Here is a 16,405-nt window from a genome sequence, read left to right on the forward strand (position 1 = left end):
TGCTTATAAATCATATACCTATCATTGAATAAAAAAAGACCCAAGAGTACAAAGAATTATTTCTTTTTTTTAATATCTGCAATGAAGAAAGGATTCCACTTTCCTGAAACCATTTTATCTAAAACAAAACAAAAATGCCCTCCCTTCCTCTGAAAGCACTTTGACCACAGATTCCTCTTGGCCGGCAAGCTCACACCTTCCCACTTCCTTGACCAAAAACCCCCATCAATACAAAAGCCCCACTGGACCAGCACCTCTGAACAACCAACATACACTGTGACAACATCATAAATTAGAAAATCACAGCAACTTTATTCATTTGCAAGGTACAGAGAGAAAGCATAAAATGTTTGCTTTTCTAGACTGCCGACATAAGCTTTTCAAACTGTTTAAAGTAAATAACACCAATAACATAATTAGATATCACATCTTTCAGAAACCTAATGCTATTTATTGGCTTTAAAAATATTTTCAACTGAAACCAAATACATATTTATACATGTAAATACATTATGTAAAAATTACCTGTAATTCCTTTGAAAAACAGTATGATGCAGTTATTAATACTAAACTTTATTATAATTTAAGATTCTATATGATAAATCTGATAAGGCCTTAAATGTAATTATTTGGGGGGGCTGTCTAATTTACAAACTTCACCCAGCTTAGAACTGGAAGGAATTTTAGGTAATCCCCTGGTTCAGCAAACTCCTTAGGACAAATAAAGAATTATTATCACTTTTTAGATCAAGTTACATGAACTACTGATGTTTAGTGACTCACCCAAGACCACATAGTTAGTAGATTTCCTCTTTCCTCAGCTTTTTTTTCCCCCTAGGCAAACAGATCTCAAAGCTGATTTCATGTGTAAGCATAAGACATTTAAGTGCAAGATAATTTACTAAGAAATCCCATTCCAGGATCCACTGTGCGTATTTAGTAAGATAAATTAAATCTGTGTAATGAAAATACACAACAAGCATTGCATTTAGCTTCTTGGCTCCAATTTTAATTAGTAAAGCAGAGCCCCACACTGAGGAGAAACATGATGTAAATATCAATATAAATATATTGCTCGATTGGCTAAGTTTAATGCATCTAGCTCAGTCCAAAACACTCATTATATCCAAAACCGTGTTGTCAGGGGAAAAGAAAGAAATATAAATAAGCAGAACATAATTCAAAGAAGGTTGGTGTATTTGTATTTAGAGCACCTTGGGTTGGCAGTCTCTGTATTTGACTCTGAAGTGCTAACCACGAGGACCATCTCAGAGGTGGTAGGGCACAAGTCCTAGGTCTTCTATGTAAGTGTCCTCTACCCAAAGATGGCTCTGTGGGAGTGTCCTCAGACAGCCAGGACACGTGGACCCTTTCTTCAAGAGTACTTGGCCCTAGGATCAGAGCCAAGTCCCCAGTGAAGTGCGGCCGTTTTGGGAAGAAGGCAAGTCTACCACGTGGAGATCTCATCAGTGGCCCAGGTGTAGACATGGGAGAGGCTGAGGAGCTTCCGTTGATTTGGGAGATCTTCCTTGTTACTTCTGTATACCTCATGCTTTCTGGATGAGAAAAACTGGGAGGGATTTGGTAGGGACGTAGTTAAAAATACATTCCAAGGGGCGCCTGGGTGGCTCAGTTGGTTAAGCGACTGCCTTCGGCTCAGGTCATGATCCTGGAGTCTCCGGATCGAGTCCCGCATCGGGCTCCCTGCTCGGCAGGGAGTCTGCTTCTCCCTCTGACCCTCCCCCCTCTCATGTGCTCTCTCTCGCTCTCTCATTCTCTCTCTCAAATAAATAAATAAAATCTTAAAAAAAAAAAAAAAAAAAAAAAAATACATTCCAAGAAAACATTTGTTATACTTGAAGAAAGCAACCACTGATCTCTGGCTGGAACATGACAGTCTCAACCTTGATGGGTCCATTGGTCAAAAGGGAGGACAATGGTTTAAGTAAAATCGAAATGCCTGGTCTCCAGTTTTCTAGGACATACTATGTTTATGCAACAGTAATCTGGGGAAACCCAGTAACCAGTCGTGGGCCTAGATGCATCAAACAACATCAAATCTAGCAAAATGTGTAATTACATTTTGGAGTAATTACAATTAATTACAATTATTTTGGATTACGCTTAAGACCATCTGGAGGACTTTTTCTCTTGAGGGGCTGGCATCAACTACGTGGCAACAAGGGTTCTCCATCCGCTGATAGGACACTTCTACCCTGGGGACAGACAGAATGAAAAGAGTTGGCTTATTTTTTAACACGGCTCTCCATGCAAATGCTATTTTCCTACCATAATGGACACAGCTTACAGCAAGGGCCCCATCTGGTTTATCTCACTGTTCCCCTCAGCCACTAGCTTTGTCCATGGGAGACATTTGATACATTTTGTTTAATAAATCATAAATTCATAATAAGGCTTAATAGCTAGCCTTTATTGATACCTATTACCTACCAAGCATCAGCATTCTGCATGATTCTTCTGGTTTCATACTCAGGGTGACCTCAGGAAGGGAACCACGTCATCCCCATTTTGTAGAAAAAGTAGCAGAGGCTCAAAGAGATTAACTAATGGGACAACCGCGAAAGGTCTCCACAGTCTGTGCCCTGAAGGATCTCAGACAAGCCAGAGGTCCTCAGCATACGCACTGTTTTCGTGGCTGAGTCTTCTAAAATTGCACTGGGTTTCCACATCTCCCTCTGGGGTGACCTAGCCTTGATACCTCTGAATGAGTGTGCGGATGGCCTGACGGAAGTATGATGGCAGGTGGTTACAACACGTGCCGTTTACCACTTCCTAGCTGAGTGAAGCTAACAAATTTCTTTCCCCTCTGCCTCCGTCTTCTCATCTGTAAAATGAGGACTGAAATCATGTCTTCCTGGTGAGTTTGTCACGAGGTCTAATTGAATTAGTCCAAGTAAATGGTCTGACGTGGTTTCTCTGCGCACAGCAGAGTTGTTATTCAATTATTTGTAACAGGATTGTGTTACGATAGCACTGCTATTGTTGTTTATTTATCTAAACTACTCTGCTTTGGCTTTTCGAACCTGTCCTACAGAGCTGACTCATGCTCAGCCATCAAGCAAGAAGACAGCCCAGACTCTCCCGCTAGTGTTTCGTAGATTTCTAATGAAAACAAAAGCACTGCCTTTAAAATCAGAAAGACCGTGATTTTAATCCCAGTTTTACTAAAGAGCACCCGGGCCAACCTAGACAAATCACTTAGTCCTTTGAGCCCCAGTTTTGTAAACTGTAAAATATGGCTCACGTTCACTTGCCAGGATCAGAGAGCATCAGAACGCAAAAGCCTGACACACGGGAAGCACCTATAAGGAAAAGTCACCGCGAGCTCATCAGCACTCGGTGCCCATTAGATTATGACTGGGGAGCCAAGACCCAGGAACGTGCACGGTCTTAGCCAGGTTCACACTGTTCCCGGCACAGCCAGGACTAGAAGGAAGGTCTGAGGCCCAGTCAGATAGCCTGGGGCTTTACCGTCACAATGCCAAAGCCCTGGGGGAACAATACCGTCAGAAGGAGCTGAACCCCCTTGGAGGATATTGTATCGTGGGTTTGAAAAATGGGAATGATGTCATTTTCTCCACATTCGTAAAGTCAGAGCTGATCCCAGCTCAGCACCATGGCCAGGAACCCCTGCCATGCACACCAGGACACCTACTTTTGACGGAATATGCTGTTGGCCTCCAGTTCAGCTTCCTCTCTGGTCCTCTCCATGCCCCGGCGCTCAATCCGATGCATCCGCTCCTCGGGACTCACTGTGAGCAGCAGGACCAGGTCGGGCTTGAGCAGGTCCCTAGGCCACTGGTATATGGGATGATGGGCTGGGGGCAGGTGCTGGAGCCCCCCGGTCACCTCGGTGGCTATGGCGTAGGTGGCCGTGCTCTGCCAGTACCTGAGAAGGGGGGGCCAGGAGTGAGTTCCGCATCCACAGAGGCCAAGGTCAGGGTGCACCTGAAAACCAGCTGGGGGAAAAGCTGAAACCAGGGATGGCTCTGCTCAAGCTTCCTTAGCATTGCATATATCAAATAAATAAAACTAAATCTTATTTTTTTAAGTTTTTTTTTATTTGAGAGAGAGCAGAGTGAGCAAGAGAAAACACAAGTGGGGGGAGGGGCAGAGGGAGGAGAAGCAGGCTCCACACCGATCGGGGAGCCCGATGCAGGACTCGATCTCAGGACCCTGGGATCATGACCTGAGCCGAAGGTCAAAGCTTCACCGACTGAGCCACCCAGGCGCCCCTAAATCATGTTTTTAAAGTATTTATAAAATGTAAAAAATAAGCCGAAGTCAGCAACCACAATGAGAATGCAGTGGGCTCTTCAGAGAGCGACAGACTCAGCACTGTCACGAGGTGACACTGTTGCGTCTCTCTGGCCTGGCCCACATTGCCTTCCGTGAAAGGGAGGGCGACCGGGAGGAGAGATGTGCTTGGTAGTCCCCTGGCATCTGACCTTGTGTCTCGGCCACATAAAAATCTGCGGATGAAATCCATGTTCTGGGGACCCCGGCGAGGCGGCCTTTGTCCCGCCCAGCGCCCAGCCTCTCACTGTGTGTCAACACCTGTCAGGGAGGGAAATGAACACAAATACGACCTCCACTACTCTGTGAAATCCTCCCTGAGTGAAGCAGGGCCCTATTGACTGGTTCATTTTATTTTATTTTATTTTATTTTTTAAAGATTTTATTTATTTAGTTGACAGAGAGAGACACAGCGAGAGAGGGAACACAAGCAGGGAGAGTGGGAGAGGGAGAAGCAGGCTTCCCGCTGAGCAGGGAGCCCGATGCAGGGCTCGATCCCAGGACCCTGGGATCATGACCTGAGCCGAAGGCAGACGCTTAACGATTGAGCCACCCAGGCGCCCTGACTGGTTCATTTTAAATGCTGGCAGGGGAGGAAAGGAAAATCACAATGATAAAAGACAATCTATTTCAAGATGCCCCATGGCCTTCCACTGCCCGCCGGAAACGTCCAGCCTAACTAAGACACAGAACAGCATTCAGGGTGTGCGCCCGGCACGCTGAATCACAGGAGCCTGTCTTCATGCTCTTTCCTCCACCTGGAGTGAGCTTCTCAGCGAGCAAAACTCCTACTCTACCTGCACAGCCCTGCTCAGATGAGACCCCAAGCAGAGCTCATGGTTCCCTCCTCTGGGCCCTCAATGTCTTTCACGGTCGACTCTACTGAAGAGCTTCTCATGGTAAAGAAAAGCAATTTGTCTATAAGTATGACCTCTTTCCACTCCTCCCTTAGAAAATTCCTTTTTTAGTCACCTCTGCGTTCCCAAACCTGAAACCAGTGTCTGGCTCACAGTCAGTATGCAGTAAATGTTCTTTGGGTGTGCAAATGAATGCACTGGAATCAGTTTATTGATTGGCATACCTCATTATAATCTTGCCCTGTTCACGTCATATTCCAATCTTAAGTGACTAAATGCAAAACTTCAAATACAGTATCAAAGGACTATCACGTACAACAGATATTTATGAAATTATTATAAACATCCCAATGTAGAGAAGTACCTATAGCCCCACCCTGGTCTGTATTTCAATTTACTGGCTTCAGTGTTTTAAAATCCTAAATTCTGGGGGTGCCTGGGTGGCACAGTTGGTTAAGCATCCGACTCTTGGTTTCGGCTCAGGTCATGATCTCGAGGTTGTGAGATCGAGCCCCGCATGGGGCTCTGCACTCAGCGTGGAGTCTGCTTGGGATTCTCTCCCTCTCTCTCTGACCCTTCCCCCCGCTTTCATGCACACACGCTTTCTCTCTCTCTAAAATAACTAAATCTTTTAGAAGAAATAATAAATAAAATCTTAATTCTTGACCATTTTATATTTGAACTTCTTTTCACAGTGAAAAGGATGTACTGGGATCTACAAAATAAATTCACAGTGCTTTCTGAGCTGCGTATTGATTTATCCCCTGGCCGCTACTGGTTCTGTGGACACAGGTAACTCATTTAAGCCAATATAGCCTCACCTTCCCCATCTGGAAGATGAAAAGCACGCAACTTTTGTTTCCTTCCACAGTTGCTGTAAAAAGAGACAAGTCCTGGGGCGCCTGGGTGGCTCAGTCGTTAAGCGTCTGCCTTCAGCTCAGGTCATGATCCCGGGTTTCTGGGATCGAGCCCTGCATCGGGCTCCCTGCTCCGCGGGAAGCCTGCTTCTCCCTCTCCCACTCCCCCTGCTTGTGTTCCTGCTCTTACTAGCTCTCTGTCAAATAAATAAATAATCTTTTTTAAAAAATAAATAAAAAATAAAAAGAGACAAGTCCTTTAAAAACTGTATCACCCTGTCATTATAAGACAATACTATTCTTACTGGACACCGGTTATAACTAAAGCTGCATTTGCAAATGATGGTAATACAGACAATACTGAAAAGGACCAAAAAAATTAATTTGGGAGGTGGTCAATTCCAATACCATCCACCCTTCCAAGCCCTGTCCACCTCCAGAAGCGTGTGCTGCAAACCCCAGCCTCCACAGTGGCTAGCTCCTGGAGTCCCACCCAGGAGCCTCCTCTCTATCACGTCCCTGATTCACCACCTACAAACGTGCACTTCCCCTTCTCTGTGAGATGAGTCTAGTCTCCCAAGCTGAATAAATCCATGCAGGGTCCAGGTGTTCTTTTTCTTGGCAGCCAAACTACAATTTGCTCTGCATTTTGCATGTGTCCCATGTTCAGTGAATTAAATACTCAGCTATGAATACAGAGGCTGATATCATCTTCATTTTAAAAGCCTTCTTTTTGTGGAAAAACCATCAGCAAGAATAGATTTTTAAAGGTAATGAGGGTGATTAAGTTGCCAACCTTAACCACAGTCACCATCAAAAATGACTCTGTCACCCTCATTTGTTCAGCTAGATGATGGTGTAGTCTAAAATGGATTTCATTAAAATCTTTACACATGAACAAAACCCACCCAGACAACAAATAACCGCTCTTTTCTTCTCATTTGACAAGGTGATACAGTATCTCTCTAAAGAACAAAATTGCTGACAATTCGCAGACACAAAGAAGAAAAAGCAAGGGAAGAATGAGAGCCCTGCTTTCTATGGCTGGGGCTCTCTCACTAACAACGCTGCCGCTCATTTTAAATAATCATACCCGCTGGCCATCAATTTCAGACTCTCCACCATTTAGAATTTTCCATTCCTGCCATCAGGCAAGCCACATCAGTTCAAATCAAATGCAATTTGCCGACACATTGTACATAGCTTATATAATAATGCTTTATATCTTAATAGCAATTTGCTATTGCAAAGCACTTCCCCGTGCATCAACCCGTTGGATATTCACCTCAGGTTTTAGTGGTAGGTAGGGAAGGGATATGGAGTATCTCCATTGAACACATTAGGAAACTGGGAGCAGAGAGGATAGGTATCTGTCTACATGCAGAAACCAGTGCAACTCCAGGGACATCTGAAGAAATCACATGCCCCAGGGAGTCACCCCATATTAGGAAAAGTTTAGTCTGTCTCCTTGAAAAAGGACACTGTATGAAAACAAAGATCTCAGATACGGTAGGTAGATTCAGACACATTAATAATAGGGTAAAAACATCCCACAGGTAAAGAAGTCCCACAAAGGAATGCAATTTCTTACCCTTCTCCAGGATCCCCTATAACTTGCAACCCTGAAATAACGATCTTGCCATCCCCAGCGTTAAAACTGCCTGCTAGTGTGGTAGCTTAGAGGACGGCCCCGGCCTTCTAACTTATTTTTACTGTGTTCATCTTGCCTGGCAACCTACCACCTCCCACTTTATTCCCTACACACGCTCTGAACCGCCTTTTCATGGAATATTTCAGAGATACAGAAAATTGTACAGAGAAAGATATTTCAAGAAAGGGGTAGAAGTTTCCAGATATGGCAAACTAGCTTGTAACTATCAGCCTGGCCACCAGGAACCAGTGGAGACCCTCAAAAAAAGGCAGGCAATGCTAGATGTTGACAAGGACACCAGCCACAGGAAATTCCCAAACACCGCTGCGGGGCGGGGCGGTCACGGTGAGTGGTTCCAACCACTTCAGAACACTTTTTGCAATACCTGCTAAAGCTGAACACACGTGAACCCCACATCCCTACGGTTCCACTCCTGGGAATCTATGCACCAAAACTGCATATGGACCCGCACCCAAGTTATGTACAAAATATTCATAGGGGCGCCTGGCTGGCTCGGTCAGTGGAGCATCCAATTCTTGGCTTCAGCTCAGGTCATGATCTCAGGGTCATGAGATCAAGCCTGGAGTCGGGTTCTGAGCTCAGCACGGAGTCTGCTTAAGATTCTCTCCCTCCCCCTCTTCCCCTCCCTACCCCACCCCTCCCCGCCCCGCACTCTCTCTCTATTAAAAAAAAATATGTACGTTCATAGCAGGTAGGCGAGTCTCCTATGTGGCAAGAAGGAAGTCAGATGCTGGTAGTCCTAAGGCACAGCTGCATGTACAGGGGCGTCAAGAACAGATCAGACAAGTCCACAGTGATGGAGGTCGGGCAGTGTTCACTACGGGGGGCGGGGGGGGGGGGGAGAATGGGCAGGGCCTGGGAAGGAGAATGACCTGGCTTTATGGGGTGTGGTAACGTTCTAAGTCTGGATGTGGGTGCAGGCATCCAGACATGGGTGTGTTCACTACTTGAAATTCCTTGAGATTTACATTTATGATTAGTGCTTTTTCCTGCATACTTGTCATACTTCAATACAATTGCTTATCTTTCCAAAAATAAGTAAAATTGCAGAGAGCAATACACATTCACTGAACATTAAGCAATAATTCAGTTGGGGTTTTCAACCTTTTGTACTGTGTATCAACTGCATTTCTCTCTCCTTAGCACTGTAAAATTTGTTCAATATCCTTTCTCCCCTCCGTACTCTACAGTTTGTTATTATTTGGCTTGTATTCTACTGAACACCTATCTGAAATGTGATGTTCTCAGTCAAAATGAGGGTTTTGCATTTTATGCACACTGATGCAGTGTCCTGATTTATATTGCTGAATGGTGCTCCATTTCACAAATATGCTAGTATTTATGTGCCCTTTCTTCTACTGATGGGCTTTCGGTTTTTCAAATTTTTCAATATTATGAACACAGCTGAAGGAGGGGGGTGGGGGGATGGGGTGGCTGGGTGATGGACACTGGGGACAGTATGTGATGTAATGAGCACTAGGTATTATATAAGACTGATGAGGGGCGCCTGGGTGGCTCAGTTGGTTGAGCGTCTGGCTTCAGCTCAGGTCATGATCCAGGAGTCCCAGGATCGAGCCCCACATTGGGCTCCCTGCTCAGTGGGGAGTCTGCTTCTTTCTCCCCTCACCCGGCTCGTGCTGTGCTCTCTCTCACTCTCTCTCTCAAATAAATAAATAAAATCTTCAAAAAAAGACTGATGAATCACTGAACTCTACTTTGGAAACTAATAATACACTATGTGCTAATTAACAGAATTTAAGTAAAAAATAAAAATAAATTTTTAAAAAAGAAATAAATTTTAAAAAAGAAACTTTTGCATTTCTTCAGGAGGTGAAAGCAGTGTTCACTTTGCTGTCCCCTTCAGATCGCTCTCTGAGCCCCGGGTCCACACCCACCAGTGCCTTGTAGGGCTTCTAGCCACCCCCGTGATCTCCAGCTCTGAGTCTCAGCACATTTTCATTGGTTCTCACCTACCTGATGAGAGCAAAATGGGATCTCACCGTGATTGTAATTTCCACATCACCGAGTTGGGTGATTTTAAGCCGAGGATGACTTGCTTGCCATACACTTCAATCATTCTTGTGGTATTTTAAGCTACTTCTTCGGTATGGAATTTTAAAAATCTAAAGCAGTTTATGTCACTCCATTATCTGAAACCTTCCAACGGCTCCCCTCTGCACTCAGAATAAAATCCGCACTATCTTGGCCCATGGGCCCTGCTGTTCTATCCCCCGCCTCTCTCTGTCCATTCATCCAGAAAGCAGCCCCTCGTCCACTACGTGCTCATCACCCTGTTTCTAGTCCTTGAATACGCTACCTTCTTTCTGTCTGCAGGCTTTGCTGAACCCTCTCTCCATAATGCTGCTACTCCATAGTTTTCATTCCCATCTCTTTTGGGACATTCAGAACTCAGATCGACGTTACCTCCTTAGAGAGGCCATCCTCAGCCATATCCACCTTGATTTATCCTCTTCAGAGTATTTATCATTCTCTGATATTACCATATGTCTTTATGCACTTGACTGTTCTCCTGCGACAGTGTGTTTGCTCCATGAAAGCAGAGCATCGTCGTCCAGCTCATCTACCGTTGAATCCCCTAAATTGGGAACAGTCTTTGGCACACAGTAGATGCCCAATAAATGTTTTATAAATAAGCTGATGAACAAAGGAACTACTGAAAGCATCGATTTCTAAAGCAGAGGCTTTGTCAATATCCCCAATGTGCTATTTCTAGCTTAGTCAGTGGCAAGTTACTTAACCCTTGTAAGACCTAGGCTTCTCATCAGTAACTTGGGGATAACATTTAGTATCCACCTACCATGTAATTGTTCAGATACAGTAAAATATATGTATGCTCTTAGCAAAATGCCAGCCTGTGGTGTGGGTAATTAACAAATCATAGACATTATTCCTATTATTATCATAATTCAGTTTGACTTAATAAACACAGGTGTATACTTGCAATATATAGGTACGCACACACACTTAGGGAGAAAATGCCAAATTCACAGCATCTTTACACCTACCTGTCTACAATCACAGGAGACTTGGTAGATTCTTTAGCTATTTCAGAAGCCACAATATAATTGCCCAAAGAGTAAAAAGCTCTTCTAATGATAGTTGGTTCATCATCAAAGATTTTCCTCCACTGGCTGATGCAAGCGGGTGGCGACTTCAAGAGCACAGCCTTGAGTGAGTCTGAGACTGACCGGCTCACAGTGGTTTTGCCTGCAGGAAAGACACAAACAGCGCTTCGTGACCACAGCCACCAAACGGCTCCCAAATGCTCGTATTAGCCCAGAAAGGGCAAAGACACTCTATCCACCTGTAAATCAAAGCAGTCCATTGCCTACTATGATTCTTGATTTAAAAAAAAAAAAAAAAAAAAGACGCAGACCTTTAGGAACCGGGGTTTCCTCTATGTGGCATCACAACACTTGGAAGAAAACCAAAATGGTGCTCTTGTTTACAAATTAATGATAAACTCTGGCGTAGACCTCCGGGCCTGGGAAAACCTCCACCTGGTTCCTCAAAACCCTCCGCACCTGCTGCGGGGGGGGGGGGAGCTCCGCACCTGCTGGGGGGGGTGGAGCTCCGCACCTGCTGGGGGGGGTGGAGCTCCGCACCTGCTGGGGGGGGAGCTCCGCACCTGCTGGGGGGGGAGCTCCGCACCTGCTGCGGAGGGAGCTCCGCCTCGCGCTGAACCACGTGACGTCTGCCCCAAGCCGGACCTCGGCTTTGGCTGGATCCGGCTGCCCTTGGCGCCTTGCTTCTCCTGCCTTTTGTGTTTGGGGCTAAGTGTGAGTTCTCCGTTGTGTTTTGGTATGTGTTTGGCAGCTCCAAGGCTTTTTCCCCTCCGCTTCCTAGTTCTTCCTCATTTTGCTCCAGAAGGGCCCTCTGCACGGCCTGTGGTTCCCGGATACCCCGGTCTGGCTCAGGTCCCTTCCCTTTCGCCCGCGCTGTTTCTTCTGTCGGGGAGGACCGCTTTTGCCCTCCTCACCTGCACTGCTCTGATCTGTTCCGAAAACAGTCCCGGTGTCAGCCCTTCCAGAGCTGCCCCCCACGGCCCCGTTCCCCACACCGAGGCCGCATTCAGTGCCTCTCGCGGTCACCGGAGCACCTGAGGCCCAGCCTCCCCTGGCCTCCCGCCGGAGGTCTTACTCGTCTGCCTCCCAGGCCTGCCTAGCTCCGGGCCTGGCACGCACTGGAGACCGACATGAAGCTTATGAATTGAACTCTGCATCAAGTTTGACTTATTAAAGACCTGTCTGTTCCCGCAAGGGATCAATTAATCGCATTGCCTATAACTCAAAGGTAGTATTACCTGTGGCATCCAGTCCTTCGATGGCAATGACCGGGAACTCCCCTTTCTGGGCCTGCTCCGGGCACTGGTCAACCAGGTCAAGCACTGCCTGGGCCTCGGGAATGAAGGGTATACACTGCGAAACAACGTCTGCGCATGAGCAGCGAAGCCGCGGGGCTTCTGCGAGCTCTAACTGCTGAGAGCAAGACTGCCCAATGCTAAGAAGGCGTAAGCTGTGTTTGACGCCGTGCCAAATTCATAGTATTTTGAACCTGGGAAGGGCTGAATTCCTTCATTTTTTACTGAATAGCTGTGCCTCAAAAAAGGCGATAGCGGCTGAGCTCACTCAGTCTGCAACCCACGCTGACCAGCCACCCCAGAGGAGGAAGGACAGGCAAGACCGCAAGTGCGGATGAGGGTGACCCAGCGACCGGAAACTGTAGCACGTGGAGTACCAGCTGAGGCCGGAGCTCCCGGGAGCAGCCAGCACCGCCCCTTCCTAACCGCTAGGGGGCGGAGAAGAGAGCGGCGCGCCGCGGTCACCGGGTGAGTCGCGCGGCCGTCCCGGGCCATTCTGAGTTCTCACCTCGGCTCTCCCGCACTGCTTACCGCGGCCTCTCTGCAGCGAGGCCCGCACGTTTGTACATGCGTGTGCTTCATCTTCTAAGTGCTTTCGAGGATTAACATGCCCAGCCTTCACGGTAACTCGGTGAGGGTGGCAGCATTATTATTCCCCTCTACGAACTAAGGAAACTGAGGCAGGGGGGCGGGGAATAAGAAACTGAACGTGACACGGGTAATAAATGCCGCGTTGGGATTTAAACCCAAGCGATTGGTCCTGCCCTTTTAAACCGCTTTGTAATACAATCCCAAAAGCTTGCAAAATGCACTAAATTCCACAGTGCAGCCTCAGAAAGCCGAGTCTGGACATCCCAGGCCCCGCCCAGGCTGCGCTGGGAAAGAACCTTCGCTCTCCTTCCCTGAGCACCTGCTGTGTGCAGAGCTCTGCTTGTCCTGACCAAGGCAAGGCAAGTGTTTCACAGACCAAAGGGAGGACAGAGGGGTCGTGCGACCTGGACCGGCAGCCAGTAAGCAGGCAGCCACGGTTTTAGAACAAAAACCCCAAACTCATGCCCTTTTCTCCCCAAAATCATGCCCGGCCTCCCAGATGGCATGATCCTCCCCGCACCCGGCGGCCTCTTCCCTCCCGGGGCGCCTTCTGCACGCATTCAGAGCAGGCCTGGCGAGCGTGGCCTTGGGACATCAGTTCCCGCCTCGGATGGGAAGTTCCTGGCGGCCAAGAACGGAGAAAAGAGCCGCAGTGTCTAAACCGGAGTCTGGCACTCAGGCGGCCTGGTTTGTCGACGGCGTCAATCAGTTCCCCGGGCAGCAGAGGCCAGCCCGGAGAGCGCGCGCCCTGTCCGCTCCCTGTCGGGGGGCCCACCCCGGTGCCGGGAAGGGGCAGAACTCTTACCGCCTCCAGAACGGCGCGGGCGGCCTCCCGGTGCGGGAAGACCCCAGAGCTGGGCAGGTCGGGCACCACCGGGTGCAGGGCGGGCTCCGGGGCGGACACGACGCGCTCGCGGGGGCCCACCTGCCGCCACTCCGCGCCGTCCCGCAGCTCCCACAGGCGCTGCCACACCTGACGGCGCGCGTCGCCCACGAACTCGCCCAGGCGCGGGCCCTCCGGGGACTCGCCGAGCAGGGAGAACAACGCGCGCCGGGTGTCGGGGCTGTCGCTGGGGTCGTGGAGCAGGAAGCCGTGCTGCACGCCGCCCGCCCCGCCGCCGGGGCCGTAGCACAGCAGCGGGCTCAGCTCGCACCGCCCGAGGGGGCCGCGGCGCAGCTGGTGCAGCAGACGCTGGTGCAGCCGCGCCGCCCGCACCCGGGCCGCGCAGCCCCCGCCCGGCGCCAGCGGCACGCACAGCGAGTAGCTGCGGCCGGGCGGGCCCAGGAGCGCGGCCGCGCGGGGGTCGGGGAGCGCGCCGGGGGCGTCGCCGCCGACGGCGAAGTGAGCCAGCGTGCAGCCCGGCAGCTCCAGCGCGAAGCGGCGCGGCGGTGCCATGGCCGGAGCGCAGGCCCCGCGTCGCGGCCCCGGGAGGCGCCCGAGCAGCAGTGGGGAGCGCGGGCGGAGGGCGGAGGCCATGGGCTCGTCCGGCCCCGCCCCCGCCGCTCCCGGGCCGCCCCCGCCAGCGGGGAAACGAAAGCTAAGTGACGGGCGGGCGGGGCGGGGCGGGGCGGGGGGCGCCCTCTGCGGCTCGGTCCCCTCTGCCCGCTCGCGGTCCGCGCCCACGAACGGCGGCGGGGAGGGGGCGGCCGCGGGCGGCGCGCGGTCCCGGCTGCCACCCGGGGGTGCTCTCGGCCCGGCGCTGGTTCCTCCTCTGTTGTTTGCGTCCCGGGTGCGCGCGCGCGCGTGTGTGTGTGAGTGTGTCCCCGAGACAGCGCGCGCCAGAGCTCTGCCTTGTAGCTTCGTTCTCTTCCTGTCCCCCGCCCTCCCTCCCTCTCTGGCTCTTCAGTGCGGCGCAGACTCCTGACCGGGCGGGACTGGCAGAGCCCTTGGCCCCTTCCTCGACCTGAAGCCTCCACCCGACCCGCTGCGTCGCCCTCACTCTGGCCCAAGTCCTGCGGGCTGCTTTGGAGGCCTGAACAGGGAGCGCTTTTCCCTCTTCTTGGAATTACCCCCCTCTTTTGCTGACTCGCAAACTAGGACGTATCGCCAGATTTGCAGGGGAGCCAAATAAAGGCCTGCCTTCGGGTGCAGTTCGCTGGTCCTGGCATGCTGTGTCAGCCCGAAGCCCGCACCTTGGTATAGCAGCTTTCACACAATTGTTCAGATGTTTTGTTTTCACTCAACAGCTGATACTTTGGAAAATGATTGTCAAGCAGGAACGTGTGGGTGGCTCAGTCGGTTCAGCGTCTGCCTTCGGCTCAGGCCATTAGGGTCCTGGGATCGAGTCCCGCATCGGCTGAGGTCATGATCGCCAGGCCCTGGAATCAAGTCCTGCATCGGGCTCCTCACTCAGCAGGGAGTCTGCTTCTCCCTCTGACTGCAGCTCCCCCTGCTTGTGCGCTCTCTCGCTCTCTCTCTCTCTGACAAAGAAATAAAATCTTTATAAAAAACTGAGCATACTGAAAACAAAAATCCTATGGGAAAAACCCAAACATTGAGAAAAGAGATAAAGATGAAAAACATTAGATGAACTGAGGGCAAACAAACTTTGTAATTGAAGCAGTTTGGATTTAGCATGCGTGTACGTTTAATTCTGGAAGGAATACAACTTTTGGACAAACAGGAACTATTATAGATATGTGGTTGAAGTATGGGCTAATAGACAAGGAGCAATCAGATTAAGATGTTTTTAGCTCTCTGAGTACAGGATCATTCTTACTCTCTGTGAGCAATCTCACTTTGGGGCATTTAGTGTGCAGAGTTGTTTTCACATGTATAGTATTCTAGCGGGAGTGTAAATTGGTTCAAGTACTTTGGAAAACTCTTTGAAGGTATATGCTCAAGGAGAACACACATACACCATATGAACCAGTGATTCCAATCCTGGGTATATACCCAACAGAAATGCATACATATATGTCGACCAAAAGATATGTACAAGAAAATGCATGGTGTAATAGCAAAATATTCCAAATGCTCATCATAATAAAATAATTAAATGTATTGTGGTATATTTAAACAATGAAATCAATAAATGGGAGCTATGAAAATTAACAATCTACTGCTAAACACGGCAAAGTGGATAAGTCTGCAAACACAACACTGAGTGAGAGAAGCCCAGCAGAAAGAGGACGTGCTATTGTAACCCGGAGTATGGTTTTTAGGACAGGGTTATCTTTGGAGCGGAGGTAGGGTTTAGGGCCTGGGGGAAGGTCTTGGAGACTTCTTGGTAAAATTCTATTTCTTGATAAAGATGCTCATTACATATGTGTGTTCATTCTGCCAAGAATTCATTGTGCTGTGCATTTATGAACTGTGCACCTTTCAATGTATGTGTAGTAGTTGATGTATGGTACTGATGTATGGTGTGTATCAGTAAAAGATTTACCACAGAAATGTTTGATGATTGCAAATCACTGAACCGATTCCACCATCTGCTAATGGGTCAGGCACTGCTGGGACGTTCCTGTAGGAAATGGCCCACGTCAGGGAGCGGAGTACATTAAGGACGTGCAGGTGTTTTGAGAAAAGAGTCTCTGGCTAAAGAGAAATGGTGATGACATTTGGCTGTTTCCCAGTTGCATTTGGATGCCTTTAGAGATGGCCGAGTCCTGAGTAGAAAGCCTAAAGGGGGCTGCCTTGTACCTCCTCCAGCCTATCCCCGTCTTGAGCAGTTGGAAGAAGAAATCCCTCCCTGGGCCCGCGCAAGCCATGACTTTGATTATGAAA

The 16,405-nt window shown here is 49.0% G+C and overlaps 1 protein-coding gene across 1 annotated transcript; it reads right to left on the reverse strand.

Moving 5' to 3' along the window:
* Positions 1–288: 288 nt before the first annotated feature.
* Positions 289–14,167, reverse strand: CMPK2 (cytidine/uridine monophosphate kinase 2). Its single transcript, XM_036114538.2, has 5 exons — positions 13,481–14,167; positions 12,028–12,142; positions 10,730–10,931; positions 3,677–3,910; positions 289–2,216 (listed from the first exon to the last, which is right to left on the reverse strand). Exons 1-5 carry the CDS (start codon positions 14,150–14,152, stop codon positions 2,099–2,101), a joined length of 1,341 nt encoding a protein of 446 aa, XP_035970431.2. The 5' UTR covers positions 14,153–14,167; the 3' UTR covers positions 289–2,098.
* Positions 14,168–16,405: the final 2,238 nt, after the last annotated feature.

The sequence above is a fragment of the Halichoerus grypus genome, chromosome 10, assembly GCF_964656455.1.
Source record: "Halichoerus grypus chromosome 10, mHalGry1.hap1.1, whole genome shotgun sequence".
Taxonomy (NCBI): domain Eukaryota; kingdom Metazoa; phylum Chordata; class Mammalia; order Carnivora; family Phocidae; genus Halichoerus; species Halichoerus grypus.